General features: G+C 48.4%; 1 protein-coding gene across 3 annotated transcripts in view; it reads left to right on the top strand.

Moving 5' to 3' along the window:
- LOC119937522 (cohesin subunit SA-2-like) overlaps positions 1-21,650 on the top strand; it is a 70,401-nt gene that overhangs the window by 9,061 nt on the left and 39,690 nt on the right. The window contains exons 3-12 of one of the 3 annotated variants that reach the window (XM_038757056.1): positions 463-609; positions 2,968-3,064; positions 4,911-4,987; positions 8,558-8,629; positions 8,796-9,000; positions 11,875-12,026; positions 14,395-14,468; positions 15,778-15,901; positions 19,094-19,192; positions 19,934-20,013. In XM_038757056.1, coding sequence (XP_038612984.1) covers positions 463-609; positions 2,968-3,064; positions 4,911-4,987; positions 8,558-8,629; positions 8,796-9,000; positions 11,875-12,026; positions 14,395-14,468; positions 15,778-15,901; positions 19,094-19,192; positions 19,934-20,013 — 1,127 coding nt within the window. Of the gene's footprint in view, positions 1-450; positions 610-2,967; positions 3,065-4,910; positions 4,988-8,557; positions 8,630-8,795; positions 9,001-11,874; positions 12,027-14,394; positions 14,469-15,777; positions 15,902-19,093; positions 19,193-19,933; positions 20,014-21,650 lie in introns of all 3 variants that reach the window. The other 2 variants (XM_038757055.1, XM_038757054.1) reach the window with 2 other exon arrangements.

The raw sequence follows: 21,650 nt of genomic DNA, 5'->3' as shown, positions 1-21,650 counted from the left end.
GGGGGGGATACAAGGTGATCAGGTTGTCCCACGTGGGGCTCACAGTCGTCATCCCCATTTTACAGACGAGGTGACTGAGGCTCAGAGAAGTGAAGGGACTGGCCCAAGGTCACACAGCAGACGTGGGGCGGAGCCGGGATTCGATCCCAAGACCCCCGACTCCAAAGCCCGGCCTCTTTCCACTGAGCCACGCTGCTGTAAAACGGGGATGAAGACCGGGTTCAAATCCCGGCTCCACCAATTGCCAGCTGGGTGACCTCGGGCAAGTCACTTCACTTCTCTAGGCCTCAGTTCCCTCATCTGTAAAATAGGGATGAAGACTGTGAGCCCCCCGAGGGACAACCTGATCACCCTCCCCAGCGCTTAGAACGGTGCTTGGCACGTAGTAAGCGCTTAACAAATGCCAATTATTATTATTATTTTTATTATTATTATTATTATTCGTTGCGGAATGCTTTTCAGAGGGGGCCGAGGAGAGGCCGCCGGCAGTGCGAGAACCGGGGGCGGAGGCCGCGCGGCCGGAGGAAGGCCCGGCGGGGACGCGGGGGCCAAGTGGTGGAAGCGGTGACCCTCTTCGAGGTGGTCAGCGTGGGCTCCGACGCCATCCAGGTACCTCTCCCGGGAGCCGCCCCGTCGCTCCCCCGCTCCCGTGGATCCATTCATTCATTCATTCATTCATTCAATCGTATTCATTCAATCAATCGTATTTATTGAGCGCTTACTGTGTGCAGAGCACTGGACTGAGCGCTTGGGAAGGACAAGTTGGCAACAAAAATAGAACAGATACGTACAGTAAAATAAAGAGTAATAAATACGTACAAACATATATACATCAATCAATCGTATTTATTGAGCGCTTACTGTGTGCAGAGCACTGGACTGAGCGCTTGGGAAGGACAAGTTGGCAACACAAATAGAACAGATACGTACAGGAAAATAAAGAGTAATAAATATGTACAAACATATATACATCAATCAATCGTATTTCTTGATCGCTTACTGTGTGCAGAGCACTGGACTGAGCGCTTGGGAAGGACAAGTTGGCAACACAAAAATAGAACAGATAAGTACAGTAAAATAAAGAGTAATAAATACGTACAAACATATATACATCAATCAATCGTATTTCTTGAGCGCTTACTGTGTGCAGAGCACTGGACTGAGCGCTTGGGAAGGACAAGTTGGCAACCCAAATAGAACAGATACGTACAGTAAAATAAAGAGTAATAAATACGTACAAACATATATACATCAATCAATCGTATTTCTTGAGCGCTTACCGTGTGCAGAGCACTGGACTAAGCGCTTGGGAAGGACAAGTTGGCAACATACGGGGCGGTCCCTACCCAACAGCGGGCTCACAGTCTAGAAGGGGGAGACGGGCAAAAAAACCAAACACAGAGACAGGTGTCAAAATCGTCAGAAAAAACAGAATTAAAGCTATGTGTACGTCATTAACAAAATAAATAGAGTAGTAAATATGGACAAGTAAAATAGAGTAATACATCTGAACAAATATAGATGCAAGTGCTGTGGGGAGGGGAAGGAGGTAGGGCAGGGGGGATCATCATCATCATCATCAATCATATTTATTGAGCGCTTACTATGTGCAGAGCACTGTACTAAGCGCTTGGGAAGTACAAATTGGCAACATATAGAGACAGTCCCTTCCCAACAGTGGGCTCACAGTCTAAAAGGGGGAGACAGAGAACAAAACCAAACATACTAACAAAATAAAATAAATAGAATAGATATGGACAAATAAAATAAATAAATAAATAAATAGAGTAAAAAAAATGTGTACAACCATATATCCATATATACAGGTGCTGTGGGGAAGGGAAGGAGGTAAGATGGGGGGGATGGAGAGGGGGACGAGGGGGAGAGGAAGGAAGGGGGCTCAGTCTGGGAAGGCCTCTGAAGGCCATACTTCATGCTGCTGCCCGGCTTATCTTTGTCCAGAAACGCTCGGGGCATATCACTCCCCTCCTCAAAAATCTCCAGTGGCTGCCAGTCGACCAAAGCATCAGGCAAAACTCCTCAATCAATCAATTGTATTTATTGAGCGCTTACTATGTGCAGAGCACACACACAAGCCCTCACCCTGGGCTTCCAGGCTGTCCATCCCCTCGCCCCCTCCTACCTCACCTCCCTTCTCTCCTTCTCCGGCCCAGCCCGCACCCTCCGCTCCTCCGCCGCTGATCTCCTCCCCGTACCTCGTTCTCGCCCGTCCCGCCATCGACCCCCGGCCCCCATCCTCCCCTGGGCCTGGAATGCCCCCAATCCCTCTGCCCGTCCGCCAAGCTCGCTCTCTTCCTCCCTTCAAGGCCCTGCTGAGAGCTCACCTCCTCCAGGAGGCCTTCCCAGACTGAGCCCCTTCCTTCCTCTCCCCCTCATCCCCCTCTCCGTCCCCCCGTCTTACCTCCTTCCCTTCCCCACAGCACCTGTATATATGTATATATGTTTGTACATATTTATTACTCTATTTTACTTGTACATATCTATCCTATTTATTTTATTTTGTTAGTATGTTTGGTTTTATTCTCTGCCTCCCCCTTTTAGACTGTGAGCCCACTGTTGGGTAGGGACTGTCTCTATATGTTGCCAATTTGTACTTCCCAAGCGCTTAGCACAGTGCTCTGCACATAGTAAGCGCTCAATAAATACGATTGATTGATTGATTGATTGAAGGTGGATTCACCTCCCGCCTCTCTGCGGGCCGTTCCCGCCTCTCCCTCTCCGCGATCTCGCGTCTCCTCCTGCGTCTGACCTGATCGCTCCCAACTCGCTGCTTCTAGACTGTGAAGTTGGGTAGGGACCGTCTCTATATGTTGCCGGCTTGTACTTCCCAAGCGCTTAGCGCGGTGCTCGGCACACGGTAAGCGCTCAATAAATCCGATTGAATGAATGGATGCTGAATCCTCCCTAAATCCCGGCTGTTTTTGTTTTTTTTTTATCTTCCCTCAGTCGGTGGTGGACGATTGGGTCAGAGCTTATAAAGCCGATCGGGATGGGGCCCTCCTGGACCTCATCAACTTCTTCATTCAGTGTTCCGGCTGTCAAGGTGATTGGTTTTCCCCTGGGAATTCCTCCTTCGAGCCCCGGCCTGAGAGTCAGAAGGATCTGGGTTCGAATATATATATATATATATATATATATATATATATATATATATACACATACAGATCTATATCTATCTATCTATCTATCTATATATATAGATATAGATATATATACACATATATATCTATATATCTATATCTATCTGTCTATCTATATATATATATATATACAGAGAGATGGAGAGAGAGAGAGAGAAGCAGTGTGGCTCAGTGGAAAGAGCCCGGGCTTTGGAGTCCAAGGTCATGGGTTCAAATCCCGGCCCCCGCCACTTGTCAGCTGGGTGACTTTGGGCAAGTCACTTCACTTCTCTGGGCCTCAGTTCCCTCATCTGTAAAATGGGGGTGAAGACTGTGAGCCCCCCGAGGGACAACCTGATCACCTTGTCACCTCCCCAGCGCTTAGAACGGTGCTTGGCACATAGTAAGCGCTTAATAAATGCCATCATTATTATTATTATATATGTTGCCAGCTTGTACTTCCCAAGCGCTTAGTACAGTGCTCTGCACACAGTAAGTGCTCAATAAATACGACTGATTGATTGATTGAATAATAAATAAAAGTGACGATGATGGTATCTGGTAAGCGCTTACTACGTGCGAAGCACCATCCTAAGCGCAGGGGGTAGATACAAGGTTTTGTCCCACGTGGGACTCAGTGGAAAGAGCCCGGGCTTTGGAGTCCGAGGTCATGGGTTCAAATCCCGGCCCCGCCACTTGTCAGCTGGGTGACTTTGGGCAAGTCACTTGACTTCTCTGGGCCTCAGTTCCCTCATCTGTAAAATAGGGATGAAGACTGTGAGCCCCCCGAGGGACAACCTGATCACCTTGTCACCTCCCCAGCGCTTAGAACGGTGCTTGGCACATAGTAAGCGCTTAATAAATGCCATCATTATTATTATTATTATTATATATGTTGCCAACTTGTACTTCCCAAGCGCTTAGTACGGTGCTCTGCACACAGTAAGCGCTCAATAAATATGATTGATTGATTGAATAATAAATAAAAGTGACGATGATGGTATCTGCTAAGCGCTTACTGCGTGCGAAGCACCGTCCTAAGCGCTGGGGGTAGATACAAGGTAATCAGGTTGTCCCACGTGGGGCTCACAGTCGTAATCCTCGCGCGTGGCTCAGTGGAAAGAGCCCGGGCTTTGGAGTCAGAGGTCATGGGTTCAAATCCCAGCTCCACCGATTGCCAGCTGGGTGACCTCGGGCAAGTCACTTCACTTCTCTAGGCCTCAGTTCCCTCATCTGTAAAATAGGGATGAAGACCGTGAGCCCCCCGAGGGACAACCTGATCACCCGGTAACCTCCCCAGCGCTTAGAATGGTGCTTTGCGCATAGTAAGCGCTTAATAAATGCCACCGTTTACAAATGAGGCCACTGAGGCCCAGAGACGTGAAGCGACGTGCCCCAAGTCACGCAGCTGATAAGTGGTGGAGCCGGGATTAGAACCCACGACCTCTGGCTCCCAAGCCCGGGCTCTTTCCACCGAGCCACGCTGCTTCTGCTGAACAGAAGTGAGTGCTCCTGTAAGTGCTTAACAAGTACCATAATTATTATTATTGTTGTATTTTTTGTCGTCCATCTCCCGCCCCCTTCCCGATTTCCCCCGTCTCGGACACGTCCGCTTTTTTTTTTTTTTTTGGCGGCGGGATGCTGCCGGGAGGTTGCCGTCCCCACCTGTGGAGGAGAAGGTTTTCCTCTCTCTCTCCTTCGGGAACCGTCGAACCGGGCCGCCGTCTCATTCCCCTTCTTGAAGCGTCCTTTCCCTCGGGTTTTCTTCAGGGTTGGTGACGGCCGAAATGTTCCAGAGCTCTCCCAAGAACGACCTGTCCCGGAAGATGGCGGAGGAGTTTGACGAGGTACGGGCCGGAGCGGGTTGGCGTCCGCCCTGCGTCCTTGGCCCTTTTAAACCGGGATTCTTGGAAGTTTTCTTCCCAGCCGGCTGACCTCTTCCTTGATGGTCCTCGCTGAGCGCTTGCTGTGTGCCGAGTGCTGTTCTGAGGGCTTCATTCGTTCATTCATTCATTCATTCAATCGTATTTATTGAGCGCTTACCGTGTGCAGAGCACTGTACTAAGCACTTAATCAGCTGTTAATTTAAGTTAGTTAGTCCTTGTCCCCTGTGGGGCTCACACTCTTCATCCCCATCTTACAGATGAGGGAGCTGAGGCCTGGAGAAGTTACACCAATCCCATGTGGTGATTTCCTTAGTTTATAAATGCCCAGGGAATACGTCTGTTCTGTTGTCCTCTCCCAAGCGCTTAGTACAGTGCTCTACACACAGTGAGCGCTTACTGAATACGATTGACTGATTGATTAAATGACAGGGACACTGTGTCCAACCTGCCAGCATAACTTGTAGCTTTTTAAAAAAGTGGTACTTAAATATCTACTATGTGGCAAGCACTGTTCTAAGCACTGGGGCAATCAATCAATCAATCAATCGTATTTATTGAGCGCTTACTGTGTGCAGAGCACTGGACTAAGCGCTTGGGAAGTCCAAATTGGCCACATATAGAGACGGTCCCTACCCAACAGTGGGCTCACAGGCTAGAAGGGGGAGACGGAGAACTAAACCAAACATACTGACAAAATAAAATAAATAGAATAGATGTGTACAAGTAAAATAAATAAATAGAGTAATAAATATGTACAAACATATATACAGGTGCTGTGGGGGAGGGAAGGAGGCAAGATGGGGGGGATGGAGAGGGGGACGAGGGGGAGAGGAAGGACTGTGAGCCCACTATTGGGTAGGGACTGTCTCTATATGTTGCCAACTTGTACTTCCCAAGCGCTTAGTACAGTGCTCTGCGCACAGTAAGCGCTCAATAAATACGATTGATGAAGGGGCTCAGGAAGGGAAAGTAGAGGGTAATGAGTCCTCCTCGACTCCTCTCTCTCGTTCGATCCATCGCTGAATCCCGTCGGTCCCACCTTCGCGACGTGGCTAAAAAATCCGCCCTTTCCTCTCCATCCAAACCGCGTTAATCCGATCCCTCCTCCTCTCCCGCCGGGATTCCTGCCTCAGCTTCCTTACTCCCATCCTCCTGTCTCTCCCCACTCCAGTCCAGTCCACTTCATTCATTCGTTCATTCAGTCAGTCGTATTTATTGAGTGCTTACCGTGGGCAGAGCACTGTACTAAGCGCTTGGGAAGTCCAAGTCGGCAACATCTAGAGGCGGTCCCCACCCAAAAGCGGGCTCATGGTCTAGAAGGGGGAGACAGACAACAAAACAAAACATATTAACAAAATAAAATAAATAGAATAAACATGTACAAATAAAATAAATAAATGGAGTAATAAATACGTACAATCATATATACATACCCGACAGCGGGCTTACGGTCTAGCAGGGGGAGACAGGCAACAAAACAAAACATATTAACAAAATAAAATAAATACAATAAACACGTACAAATAAAATAAATAGAGTAATAAATACGTACAATCATATATACATACCCAACAGCGGGCTCACAGTCTAGAAGGGAGAGACAGAGAACAAAACAAAACATATTAACAAAATAAACACAATAAACATGTACAAATAAAATAAATAGAGTAATAAATACGTACAATCATATATAAATATATACAGGTGTTCCTCTCCCGCCGGGATTCCTGCCTCAGCCTCCTTGCTCCCCACTCCCATCCTCCTGTCTCTCCCCACTCCAGTCCATTTCATTCATTCATTCATTCATTCATTCAGTCGTATTTATTGAGCGCTTACCGTGTGCAGAGCGCTGGACTAAGCGCTCGGGATGTACAAGTTGGCGACATATAGAGGTTGTCCCCACCCAACAGCGGGCTCACGGTCTAGAAGGGGGAGACAGGCAACAAAACAAAACATATTAACAAAATAAAATAAATAGAAGAAACACGTACAAATAAAATAAATAAATAGAGTAATAAATACGTACTATCATATATACATACCCAACAGCGGGCTCACGGTCTAGAAGGAGACAGACAACAAAACAAAACATATTAACAAAATAAAATAAATAGAATAAACATGTACAAATAAAATAAATAGAGTAATAAATACGTACAATCATATATACATACCCAACAGCTGGGTCACGGTCGAGAAGGGGGAGACAGGCAACAAAACAAAACATATTAACGAAATAAAATAAATACAATAAACATGTACAAATAAAATAAATGAATAGAGTAATAAATACGTACAATCATATATACATACCCAACAGCGGGCTCACGGTCTAGAAGGGGGAGACAGGCAACAAAACAAAACATATTAACGAAATAAAATAAATACAATAAACATGTACAAATAAAATAAACGGAGTAATAAATACGTACAATCATATATAGATACCCAAAAGCAGGCTCACAGTCTAGAAGGGGGAGACAGGCAACAAAACAAAACATATTAACAAAATAAAATAAATAGAAGAAACACGTACAAATAAAATAAATCAATAAATAGAGTAATAAATACGTACAATCATATATACATACCCAACAGCGGGCTCACGGTCTAGAAGGGGAAGACAGACAACAAAACAAAACATATTAACGAAATGAAATAAATACAATAAACACATACAAATAAAATAAATGGAGTAATAAATACGTACAATCATATATACATACCCCAACAGTGGGCTCACAGTCTAGAAGGGGGAGACAGACAACTAAACAACACATATTAACAAAATAAAATAAATAGAATAAACATGTACAAATAAATGAATAGAGTAATAAGTACGTACAATTATATATACATACCCAACAGCAGGCTCACGGTCTAGAAGGGGGAGACAGACAACAAAACAAAACATGTTAACAAAAGAAAAGAAATAGAATAAACACGTACAAATAAAATAAATAAATGAATAGAGTAATAAATACGTACAATCACATATACATACCCAACAGCGGGCTCACGGTCTAGAAGGGGGAGACAGGCAACAAAACAACACATATTAACAAAATAAAATAAATAGAAGAAACACGTACAAATAAAATACATCAATAAATAGAGTAATAAATACGTACAATCATATATACATACCCAACAGCGGGCTCACGGTCTAGAAGGAGACAGACAACAAAACAAAACATATTAACAAAATAAAATTAATAAATGGAGTAATAAATACATGCAATCATATATACATACCCAACAGCGGGCTCACAGTCTAGAAGGGGGAGACAGGCAACAAAACAACACATATTAACAAAATAAAATAAATACAATAAACATGTACAAATAACATAAATGGAGTAATAAATACGTACAATCATATGTACATACCCAACAGCGGGCTCACAGTCTAGCAGGGGGAGACAGGCAACAAAACAACACATGTTAACAAAATAAAATAAATAGAATAGTAAATACGTACAAGAAATGTGTACACTTCTTTAAGGAGGTCTTTCATTGTGCCCTTTGTAGGAAACAGGATTGCAGTACAAGAAATTCATGGCGTATCCCTGGATTTTAACAGTTACCTGGCCAGTGGATATGGTAAGAATCACCCATTCCTCTACTTGGCGTGGATTCTGAGGTTATTCTTTTTTTTTTAACGATGTTTGTTAGGCGCTTATTATGTGCCAGGCACTGTTTTAAATTAGTCTCTCCTCTCGACCTTCCTTTCCGATTGCGTCTGGTTTATTTTTTTGTCTTTATGCAGGAAAATGACAGCTACCCTCTGATTAGGCCAGGGCCCTACTGGAAAAAGTTCAGAGCGAATTTCTGCGAGTTTACCGCCGTGCTGATTCAGCAGTGTCAAGCCGGCATCCTCTACGACGGCTACTTGATGGACACCGTTATTTCCCTGCTGACGGGCCTGACGGAGTCCATGGTGAGAGCCCTGAGACATACGAGCACTTTGGCCGGTGAGTATCCCCCGCCCCTCCGCTTCCTAACAAGAACCGTGATGATCACGGCATTTCATGGTCACGCTATCAGGTGTTCCATTTTTCATTTCATTTAATATTTACTGAGCGCTTCCTGTGCGCAGAGCACTGTACTGAGCGCTTGGGAAGCCCAAGTCGGCAACATCTAGGGACGGTCCCTACCCGACGGCGGGCTCACGGTCTAGAAGCCGGAGACAGGCAACAAAACAATTAGGTGACCTCGGGCAAGTCACTTCCCTTTCTCTGGGCCTCAGTCACCTCAGCCGTAAAATGGGTAGAAGACTGTGAGGCCCGTGTGTCATCATTATGATTATTATTACCCCGGCGCTTAGGACAGTGCCGGGAACGTAGTAAGTACCATCAAAAAATAAATATAGACAACTCAGATCGCCACTGCCCCTCCTAAGCGCTTACTAGGTGCCAGGCACTGTACTAAGCGCCGGGGTGGATGCAAGCAAACCGGGTCGGACACGGTCCCTGTCCCGCATGGGGCTCGCGGCCTCGGTCCCCGTTTTACAGACGAGGGAACTGAGGCCCAGAGAAGGGAAGTGACTCACCCAAGGTCACCCAGCAGCCGAAGGGCGGAGCCGGGATTAGAACCCAGGTCCTCTTACTCCCAGGCCCGGACTGCACCCGTTCCGCCCTGCTGCTTTCCACTTGGAACGAAATCCGGGCGGTCTCGGGATGTAGTTATCGCATTTTATCGGTCAGTGCGTCTATTGGGCGCTTACCGCGTGCAGAGCGCTGTGCTAAGCGCTTGGAAGAGTCCAAAAGAACAATGAACAGACACATTGAGCAGCAACCTCCCCAGCGCTCAGAACAGTGCTTTGCACATAGTAAGCGCTTAATAAATGCCATCTTAATTATTATTATTATTACCCCCGCGCTTAGGACAGTGCCTGGAGGGGGAGACTGGATTGAGTTCCGATCGTAATAATACTAATAATAATGATAGCATTTTTTAAGCGCTTACTATGTGCAAAGCGCTGTTCTAAGCGCTGGGGAGGTTACAGGGTGATCAGGCTGTCCCACGGGGGGCTCGCAGTCTTCATCCCCATTTTACAGATGAGGTCACTGAGGCCCAGAGAAGTGACTCGTCCAAAGTCCCACAGCTGGCAATTGGCGGAGTCGGATTTGAACCCGTGACCCCTGACTCCAAAGCCCGGGCTCTTTCCACTGAGCCACGCTGCTTCGATCCTGAGTCTTTTCTCGTTTGGGGAGTTTTTCTGATGATATTTTTTAAGCGCTTACTACGTGCCCGGCACTGTTCTATGCTCCGGCGCAGATCAGTCGATCGATCAGTCATTTATTGAGCGCTTACTCTGTGCCGAGAGCTTGGGAGAGGGCAGTACGACAGAATTAGCGGACGCGTTCCCTACGCGTAGCGAGCGGAGAGCAGCCGCGGTCCATGTCCGACGTGGGGCTCACCTTGGTTCCATCGCTTTGCACATAGTAAGTGCTTAATAAATGCCATCATCATCATTATTATTATTATTATTATTTCATTGGATCGTATTTATTGAGCGCCTCCTTTGCCTCAGTTTCCTCATCCGTATAACGGGGATTCAATCCTCCTCCTCGACCTGTGAGCCCCGTGTGGGCTCACACGGTTTTCTATCCGCCCCAGCGCTTAGTTCAGCGCTTGGCACCTAGTAAGTGCTGATCTAGGGCTCTATAAATACGATGGATTGATTGATTGATTGATCGAATACCAATAACCATAATAATAATTTTCAAAAGGAGCCTTTTGGTGGAATTTCGGGGCTCGCGATTGGAACCCGATTTTGCTTGATTTTAAAGCAAAAATGAGTCGTCACCTCCCTCCCGAGCGTGGCCGTTTCCAGTTATCCTTCGCAATACTTCATCGCTGTCTGGCAAGATTAAAAAATAGAGCCTCTCGCTCTACAATCAGTGGTATTTATTGAGCGCTTACTATGTGCAGAGCGCTGTACTAAGCATTCGAGTGTGTGCGATACAAGTTACCAGACTTGTTCCCTGCCCATGGTGAGCTTACCGTTTAGAGGGGGAGAAAGACATTCGTATAACGGCTAGAAGCCGAGCCTGAGAGTCAGACGGTCGTGGGTTCTAATCCCGGCTCCGCCACGTGTCTGCCGTGTGACCTTGGGCGAGTCGCTTCACTTCTCTGCGCCTCTGTAAAAAATGAGGGCGTGAGCCCCTTGTGGGACGGGGAACGTGTCCAAACCGATTAATTTGTATCTTCCTCGGCGCTCAGAATGGTACTTGGCACTCGTTTAGCAAGTTCCATAAATGTTAATATAAATTACGGATGTGGATGCGAGGGTGAGGTGAATGAAGAGGGCAGATCCAAACGAGGCTGAAGGGGAGGGATAAGGAGGGCTTAGTCAGGGAAGGCCTCTGGGAGGAGGTGGGATTTTAATAAGGCTTCGACGGTGGGATTAGAGGAGGGAGGGCGTCCGGGGCCAGAGGCGGCGAAATGGAGGCAAGGAACGAAGGAACGAAGCGGGCCGGCCGGGTGGGAGCCCGCTGTTGGGTAGAGACTGTCTCTGTGTGTTGCCAATTTGTACTTCCCAAGCGCTTAGTACAGTGCTCTGCACATAGTAAGCGCTCAATAAATACGATTGATGATGATGATGGGAGGCGGAGAGCGGCGAGGAGAGGTCGGATGGACGGCTTCAAAGTCGGCGGCGAGGAGTTTGCTGCGGAGGTGGACGGGCATCCGCCGCCGACTTCTGAGGAGCGGGGAAACAGGGACTGCGGATTTTTGTACGGGAATGATCCGAGCGGAGTGTGGGTCGGACAGGGGGCCGGGAAAGAAAAGATTTTGTCCACTCGATCTTGGTTCTTTTCTTTTCTTCTGCTCTCGCTCCCTAGCCATGAAGCTCCTGACGGCTCTCGTGGACGTCATCTTGAAGCTGGATGTCAGCCAGCGCAATGCCCAGAGGCTCTATGAGGTGGAAAAGAAGCGAGTGACCGGCAGGAAGGCGGGCTACCCTTTAGACGAGCTCGACCGAAGGAAGAAGGAGGTCAGCCCACTCTTTAGGGCTAAATTTAAGCCTCTTTAGGGCTTGAAATTTAAATTTAAGCCTCTTTAGGCAGAACGAGCCGCGTTGGCTTGTGTGGGGGCCTTCTCCTCCCCTCTGGCCTTTTTTTTTTTTAATGGCATCTGTTAAGCGCTTAATTCCGAGTTCTAATCGCGGGGTTAGATCCAAACGAATCCGGTCCCACGGAGGGCTCTCCGTGTTAATCCACGTTTTACTGATGTGGAAACTGAGGCCCAGAGAAGCAAGGCGACTTGCCCAGGGTAACACAGCAGATAACTTCTAGACCGTGAGCCCACTGCTGGGGAGGGACCGTCTCTATAGGTTGCCACCTTGTACTTCCCAAGCGCTCACTACAGTGCTCTGCACACAGGAAGCGCTCAATAAATAGAAGCAGCGTGGCTCAGCGGTAAAAGCCCGGGCTTTGGAGTCAGAGGTCATGGGTTCAAATCCCGGCTCCACCATTCACTTAACTTCTCCGGGCCTCAGTTTTCCCTCCTCTGTAAAATGGGGATGAAGACTGTGAGCCCCACGGGGGACAACCTGATCACCTTGTAAATTCCCCAGCACTTAGAACGGTGCTCTGCACATAGTAAGCGCTTAATAAATGCCATTATTATTATTATTATTATTATTAAATACAATGGAATGAATTGAATGAAAAGTGGCAGAGACGCACAGGCCCGAGATCTTTTCACTAGGCCGCATAGCTTCCCCATTTTAGACTGTGAGCCCATTTTAGACTGTGAGCCCACTGTTGGGTAGGGACTGTCTCTATGTGTTGCCAATCTGTACTTCCCAAGCGCTTAGTACAGTGCTCTGCACATAGTAAGCGCTCAATAAATACGATTGATTGATTGATTGATTTAGGCCCTGGGGCAGAAACAAATTAATCAGGTTAAACACGGTCCCCGTCTCGCGTGGGGCTCCGTCTAAATAGGAGGGAGAGCAGGGGTTTAACCCCATTGTACAGATGGAGAAGCAGCATGGCTCAGTGGAAAGAGCCCGGGCTTTGGAGTCCGAGGTCAGGGGTTCGAGTCCCGACTCCGCCAAATGTCTGCTGTGTGACCTTGGGCAAGTCCCTTAACTTCTCTGAGCCTCCTCTGTAAAATGCGGATTGACCGTGAGCCCCACGTGGGACAACTTAATCACCTTGCATCCTCCCCAGCGCTTAGAACAGCGCTTTGCACTTAATAAATGCCATCATCACGCTTAGGACAGTGCTCTGCACATAGTAAGCGCTCAATAAATACGATTGATGATGATCATCATCATCATCAACAATGTAACAGTGCATGGACATATTCCCTGCTCCCAACGAACTGACAGCCTAGAGGAAGGTGGAAAACCCTCTTGATGGGCGGGGAATGGATCTGCTAAGCGCTTAACAAATGCCATTATTATTATTATTATTATTATAGGAAACCGATTATTATTATATGTTGCCAGTGTGTACTTCCCAAGCGCTTAGTACAGTGCCCTGCACATAGTAAGCGCTCAATAAATACGATTGATGATGATGATGAAACCGAGGCCCAGAGAAGGGCAGTGACCATCGCTCTCCGCGCCCTCTCCCAAGCGCGTAGACTAATGCCCTGCCACACGGTAGGCGCTCACTAAATACCACAGAGTGAGTGCTTTAATGTAAAACAGCCACTCAAAGACCCAAGCCTGGATAGGGCAGAGTTTTATCCGTCTGGGCTCGAAACAGATCCGTGTCAGAGTCGGCCAGGAAAAAGAGCGGTAATCGTCGGCGGGGTGCTTGGGAGGCGCTCACTATGCGCCCAGCTCTGTTCTAGACACCGGGCCTGGAATGCCCCCAATCCCTCTGCCCATCCGCCAAGCTCGCTCTCTTCCTCCCTTCAAGGCCCTACTGAGAGCTCACCTCCTCCAGGAGGCCTTCCCAGACTGAGCCCCTTCCTTCCTCTCCCCCTCGTCCCCCTCTCCATCTCCCCCATCTTCCCTCCTTCCCTTTGCCCCAGCGCCTGTATATATGGATATACGTTTGTACACATTTATTACTCTATTTATTTTCCTTGTCCATATCTATTCTATTTATTTTATTTTGTTAGTACGTTTGGTTTTGTTCTCCGTCTCCCCCTTTTAGACTGTGAGCCCACTGTTGGGTAGGGACTGTCTCTATATGTTGCCAATTTGTACTTCCCAAGCGCTTAGTACAGTGCTCTGCACACAGTAAGCGCTCAATAAATACGATTGATGATGATGATGATGATGATTCCCCTCGATCCCCCCGCCGCCGCCTCCTCCCTGCCGACGATCGGTCGAATTTCACGGGATGAATTTCCGTGATTGCCGGCCCGGAGACCGACCTGGTGGATTTTTCCCTCGCCAGTTGGAGCGGAAACCCGTGGAAATCGAGAACATGGTGAACGCGCTTTTCAGAGGGACTTTCCTGTGGCGCTACAGGTAAGGGCCTCCGGCGCGGATTTTGGCGGCTCTCAGTTTCCCCCCCGGCTCCCCGGCTTCCCCTGTCGTGCCGCGCGGCCTGGATCTCCTCAAGTGTTTCCGCCGGATTCTCCTCCTTCCCGGTTCTCTCCCATCCGCTTCCCGAATCTGCCCAATCGAAGGTCAATCAATCCCGTTTATCGAGGGCTTAATGTGGTTCGAGCAGCGTATCAAGCGCTTGGGAGAGAACAGTGTATGGGACGGCATATTTGGGAGAGAAGGAGCGTGGCTCAGTGGAAAGAGCGCGGGCTTTGGAGTCCGAGGTCATGGGTTCGAATGCTGCTCCGCCAACTGCCAGCTGTGTGACTTGGGGCGGGTCACTTCACTTCTCTGGGCCTCAGTGACCTCATCTGTCAAATGGGGATGAAGACTCTGAGCCCCACTTGGGACAACCTGAGCATCATCATCATCAATCGTATTTATTGAGCGCTTACTATCATCATCATCAATCGTATTTATTGAGTGCTCACTATGTGCAGAGCACTGTACTAAGCACTTGGGAAGTACAAATTGGCAACATATAGAGACAGCCCCTACCCAACAGCGGGCTCACAGTCTAAAATCAGTCTAACCTGATCACCTTGTAACCTCCCCAGCGCTTAGAACAGTGCTTTGCACAGAGTAAGCACTTAATAAATGCCACCATCACGCTTAGTACAGTGCTCTGCACATAGTAAGCGCTCAATAAATACGATTGATGATGATCATCATCATCAACAATGCAACAGTACATGGACATATTCCCTGCTCCCAATGAACTGACAGCCCAGAGGAAGGTGGAAAACGCTCCTGATGGGCGGGGAACGGATCCGCTAATTCTGTCGGATCATCCTCTCCCGGGCGCTTAGCACAGCGATTCTAATTCTAATTGATTCTAATGCCAATTTGTACTTCCCAAGCGCTCAGTCCAGTGCTCTGCACATAGTAAGCGCTCAATAAATACGATTGGTGATGATGATGATGATAAAAAAATTTCCAATGAGCATTTTTGAATTTTTGCACACTCGCTGCGGACTTCCAGAGGAGGATCGGGTGAGTCCGGGGTCGGCGCGCGGGGTTTTGTTAGTATGTTTGGTTTTTGTTCTCCGTCTCCCCCTTTTAGACTGGGAGCCTGCTGTTGGGTAGGGACCATCTCTAGATGTTGCCAGTTTGGACTTCCCAAGCGCTTAGTACAGTGCTCTGCGCTCAATAAAAACGATTGATGATGATGATGATGATGACGAGATGGGTTTGGCCCTCAGAAACGGGCTCGGTTTCGTTCCCTCCGCAGAGACGTCATCCCCGAGATCCGAGCCATCTGCGTGGAGGAGATGGGCAGCTGGCTGAGAATGCACCCCGCCATGTTTTTAAACGACAGCTACTTGAAATACGTCGGCTGGATGCTGTATGATAAGGTGGGTCGCTTTCCGGGCCCATCGTGCCGCTAGGCGCTTAGTACTCTGTGCTGGGGCGGAGGCGAGCCGATCGGATGGGACATGTATGTGTATATGTTTGTACATATTTATTACTCTATTTATTTTACTTGTCCACATCTATTCTATTTATTTTATTTTGTTAGGATGTTTGGTTTTGTTCCCTGTCTCCCCCTTTTAGACTGTGAGCCCACTGGTGGGTAGGGACTGCCTCGTCCCCCTCTCCATCCCCCCCATCTTACCTCCTTCCCTTCCCCACAGCACCTGTATATATGTATATATGTTTGTACATATTTATTACTCTATTTATTTATTTTATTTGTACATATCTATTCTATTTATTTTATTTTGTTAGGATGTTTGGTTTTGGTCTCCGTCTCCCCCTTTTAGACTGTGAGCCCACTGGTGGGTAGGGACTGTCTCTATATGTTGCCAATTTGGACTTCCCAAGCGCTTAGTACAGTGCTTTGCACACAGCAAGCGCTCAGTAAATATCGCTGACGGTGATTAGCTGCGTTCTCCCTCTAGGCCATCAGCTCGTCACGGACAGGGAACGGTAGACTAGTCTCCCAAGCGCTTAGTAATAATAGTAATAATGTTGGTATTTGTACATATTTATTACTCTATTTATTTTACGTGTACATATCTATTCTATTTATTTTATTTTGTTAGGATGTTTGGTTTGGTTCCCTGTCTCCCCCTTTTAGACTGTGAGCCCACTGGTGGGTAGGGACTGTCTCTATATGTTGCCAATTTGGACTTCCCAAGCGCTTAGCACAGTGCTCTGCACATAGTAAGCGCTCAATAAATATGATTGATGATGATGATGATGATGATATGGACAAGTAAAATAAATAAATCCATCCGGGCAGCCCCGCGGGATTCGCGGAACGCTCTGCCCGCCCTGTTTGCTCACCGTCCGGCTTTCGGATCCGTCCGTTGTCGCCGGAAACACCCTGGGATTGACAGTTTGGATGCATTTCCGAGCCGGACGAGAGGTTTATTGAGCGAGGGCTGATAGAAAGACAGCAGAGGATATTCTGAACTGGAGGATCCACGTTCGCTTCACTTACACGGAGGTGGCGGATAACTTTCTCACCCGCGAAGCACGTACCTCATTCGTTCAGTTGCGTTTATTGAGCGCTTACTGTGTGCGAAGCACTCCACTCAAGAAGCGCTTAGTACAGTGCTCTGCACACAGTAAGCGCTCCATAAATACGATTGAATGACTAGAGAATAGATGGCTCTTCCTCTTCCATCCACTTTGGACTTCTTTCATTCATTCGGCTGCTCCGCTCACGAAGCGCTTAGTACAGTGCTCTGCACACAGTAAGCGCTCCATAAATACGACTGAATGACTAGAGAATAGATGGATCGTCCTCTTCCATCCACTTTAGCTACTTTCATTCATTCGGCCACTCCACTCAATAAGCGCTTAGTACAGTGCTCTGCACACAGTAAGCGCTCAATAAATGCGATTGAATGACTAGAGAACAGATAGATTGTCCTCTTCCATCCACTTTGGACTTCTTTCATTCAGCTACTCCACTCAATAAGCGCTTAGTACAGTGCTCTGCACACAGTAAGCGCTCCATAAATACAACTGAATGACTAGAGAATAGATGCATCGTCCTCTTCCATCCACTTTGGACTTCTTTCATTCATTCGGCTACTCCACTCAAGAAGTGCTTAGTACAGTGCTCTGCACACAGTAAGCGCTCCATAAATACGACTGAATGACTAGAGAATAGATGGATCGTCCTCTTCCATCCACTTTGGACTTCTTTCATTCATTCGGCTACTTTCATTCATTCGGCCACTCCACTCAGTAAGCGCTTAGTACAGTGCTCTGCACACAGTAAGCGCTCAATAAATGCAATTGAATGACTAGAGAACAGATAGACTGTCCTCTTCCATCCACTTTGGGCTTCTTTCGGCTACTTGAAGTACGTCGGCTGGAATCTAATGAAGTACGTACGATACGACAGTAAATGGGCACGTTCTCTGCCCTCGGTGAACTGACAGTCTAGAGGAGGGGAGGCAGATGTGAATAGAAATAAATAAATGATAGATGTGGACATTAGCGCCGTGGGGCTGGGAGGGAAGAACAGTGCTTTGCACATAGTAAGCGCTTAATAAATGCCATCATTATTATTATTATTAATAAAGGGAGCAAGTCAGGGCGAAGCAGAAGGGAGAGGGAGAAGAGGTTTAGTCGGGGAAGGCCTCACGGAGGAGACGGGCCTTCGATAAGGTTCGCAAGTCGGGGGACGGGTCGTCGTCTGTGGGATTTGAGGAGGGAGGGCATTCCGGCGCTTAGTACAGTGCTCTGCACACAGTAAGCGCTCAATAAATACGATTGATGATGACGATTCCGGGCCAGAGGCGGGGCATGGGCGATAGGTCGGCGAGAGAGAGGTACGGCGAGTAGTTTGGCATTAGAGGAGCCCATGGGGCTCACACTCTAAGTAGGAGGGAGAGCGAGCATCATCAATCATCATCAATCGTATTTATTGAGCGCTTACTCTGTGGAGAGCACTGTACTAAGCGCTTGGGAAGTCCAAGTTGGCAACATCTAGAGACAGTCCCTACCCAACAGTGGGCTCACAGTCTAAAAGGGGGAGGCAGAGAACAAAACCAAACATACTAACAAAATAAATAGAATAGATATGTACAAGTAAAATAAATAGAGTAACAAATATGTACAAACATATATACATAGATACAGGTGCCGTGGGGAAGGGAAGGAGGTAAGATGGGGGGGATGGAGAGGGGGACGAGGGGGAGAGGAAGGAAGGGGCTCGGTCTGGGAAGGCCTCCTGGAGGAGGTGAGCTCTCAGTAGGGCCTTGAAGGGAGGAAGAGAGCTAGCTTGGCGGATGGGCAGAGGGAGGGCATAAAATAAAATAAAATGGAATAAAATAGTGGTGTTGGTCAAGTCATATGTAAACTTGTGAGCAGGGAAAATTTCTACCCCGGAGAAGTTAAATGACCTGCCCAGGGTCTCCCAGCAGGCCGGCAGCGGAGGCGGGATTATTGCTAACGGTGAGCGGAGTCCTTTCGGAGGAGACGGAGGCTCAGAGCAGTTAAATGACTCACCCAGGGTCTCCCAGCAGGCCGGCGGCGGAGGCGGGATGACTGCCAAAAGTGAGCAGAGCTGTCTTTCTATCTCGTAGCAGCCTGAGGTGCGACTGAAATGTCTCCTGGGCCTGAAGGGCCTCTATGACCGGAAGGACCTCGCTTTCAAAATGGACCTTTTTTCCTCCCGCTTCAAGGTACGTGCCCCGCTCTTTACTTGTCGTCCGGCTCTATTTTATCTCCGCCTGGCACTCGTTAAGCGCTCACTACGCGCCCGGCACTGGATAGATAGAAGGTCGTCAGGTTGGACACAGTCCCTGCCCCCCATGGGGCTCACAGCCTCGATCCCCATTTTCCAGCTCTCCGTCCTGGAAGGATTTATCCCTTGCCTTTCCTGCTGCTTTTGGGGTTTTCGTGTTTTAGCAAGTGCCGAACGGATACCGCCGTTATTATTAAGTGGTTTCTGTGGCCAAACACAGTGCTAAGCGCTGGGAGAGATGATACAGGGGGGAGTTAGACTCAGTCTCTGCCCCTCCGGGGTTCCCGATCTATTAAGCGCTTAGTGCAGAGCACCGGGCTAGGCGACCCAGGTGGGAATTAGACCGTATTCCCGTCCCTCGGAAATTCACGGTCTGTTAAGGCAGACTGTACTAAGCGCCGGGGGAGATGACCCACGTAGGGATTAGGCTCGGCCTGTGTCTTTCGAGGGGCTCGCCATCTCTGATTTTAAGCGGGGGCGAAGGGATTGGAGACGGACACGTCACCACAGCGCCGAGAAATACACCAAATAGCCTTCCGGAGCGGTCTTGGGCGCGCGTGGGAGCCGAGCTCCGTCCTCCCACTCGGGACCCGTGACCGGGAGATTTCCCGTCCGGTCCCCGGGAAGCGGCCAGGACCGCCCGGACCGTTGAATCGTGTCCTCCTGCCCTCCCCCCTAGGAGCGCATCGTGTCCATGACGCTGGATAAGGACGGCGAAGTCGCCGTGGAAGCCGTGAAACTCCTGATGCTCATGTCCCGGTAAAGACGCCTTGTTTTTTGATCGAAAGAGTGCAAATTGTCGCCGGCTTCAGTTGGAACGGGAAGGTGGCATCTCCCTCCCGGCTCCGCCGCTCGGCTGGGCGAGGCGCTTCGCTTCCCCGGGCCTCGGTCCCCTCGTCTGGAAAACGGGGATGAAGGTGGCGAGCCCCGCGTGGGGCGGGGACCGTGTCAAGCAGTGGTATCTCTTGAGCGCTCACTCGTCATGCACTCTATTCTATTTATTTTATTTTGTTAGTGTGTTTGGTTTTGTTCTCCGTCTCCCCCTTTTAGACCGTGAGCCCGCTGTTGGGTAGGGACCGTCTCTATATGTTGCCAATTTGGACTTCCCAAGCGCTTAATACAGTGCTCTGCACACAGTAAGCGCTCAATAAATACGACTGATGATGATGATGATCGTATTTATTGGGCACCCACTGTGCGCAAAGCACTGGAGCGACAGGGCTTGGGTCTCGGCCTTTCTGGGAGCCGTCCTCACGGCAGCGAGATGATCTTCTTTCTCCCGAGGTCGTGGATTATTCTGCGCCACGTCTGTCTCCCCCTCTAGACTGCGAGCTTGTTGTGAGCCTATTCTATAACTCCATTCTGTTGGACTCTCCCAAGCGCTTAGTACATCATCATCATCATCATCATCAATCGTATTTATTGAGCGCTTACTATGTGCAGAGCACTGTGCTAAGCGCTTGGGAAGTACAAATTGGCAACATACAGTGCAGTGCTCTGACGCGGGAAGCACTCACTAAATACCCCTGAGGCGGCGGAGGGAGGAGAGAAGCAAAGAGCCCGGGCTTTGGAGTCAGAGGTCGTGGGTTCAAATCCCGGCTCCGCCAGCCGTCAGTTTGTGTGACTTTGGGCAAGTCACTTCACTTCTCTGGGCCTCAGTGACCTCATCTGCAAAATGGGGATGAAAACTGTGAGCCCCCCGAGGGACAACCTGATCACCTTGTAACCTTCCCAGCGCTCAGAACAGTGCTTTGCACATAGTAAGCACTTAACAAATACCATTATTATTATTATTATTATTATTATTATTATGAGGGTTGCTGGATTTATCCTGTGGACTTACTAGAAAACACCAAGTTCCTGGAGACGTAAGCTCGTTGTCGGCAGGGAATTTGTTCATTTTTCTGTTGGATTTTCCCAAACACCTCCCTCCTCCACCCACCCCATCCTTCTTTCTGTCCATCAGAAATATTGGCCCGAGCACTGACTGTGTGCAAAGCGCTGTGCTAAGCGCTTGCCCCATCCTCCTTTCTGTCAATCAGGGGTATTGGCCGAGCACTGATTGTGTGCAAAGCACTGTACTGAGTGCTTGGGAGTAGAACAATGAACAGACATATTCCCTGCCCACGATGAGCTTTTACAGTCTAGTGGGGGAGACGGGCGTTAATCGAAATAAATAATAATAATAATAATGATGATGGTATTTATTAAGCGCTTACTATGTGCAAAGCACTGTTCTAAATAAAAGACGGAGAAGGAAACGAGCGGCGTGGGGCCGGGGAGGGGGATGAATAAAGGGAGCGAGGGAGGGAGTGGGAGAAGAGGAAAGGAGGGCTTAGTCAGGGAAGGCCTCTCGGAGGAGAGGGGCCTTCGATATTGTACTTCCCAAGCGCTTA

The sequence above is a fragment of the Tachyglossus aculeatus genome, chromosome 15 (assembly GCF_015852505.1).
Source record: "Tachyglossus aculeatus isolate mTacAcu1 chromosome 15, mTacAcu1.pri, whole genome shotgun sequence".
Classification (NCBI taxonomy): Eukaryota; Metazoa; Chordata; class Mammalia; order Monotremata; family Tachyglossidae; genus Tachyglossus; species Tachyglossus aculeatus.
This window is presented reverse-complemented; position numbering and strand designations above follow the sequence as displayed.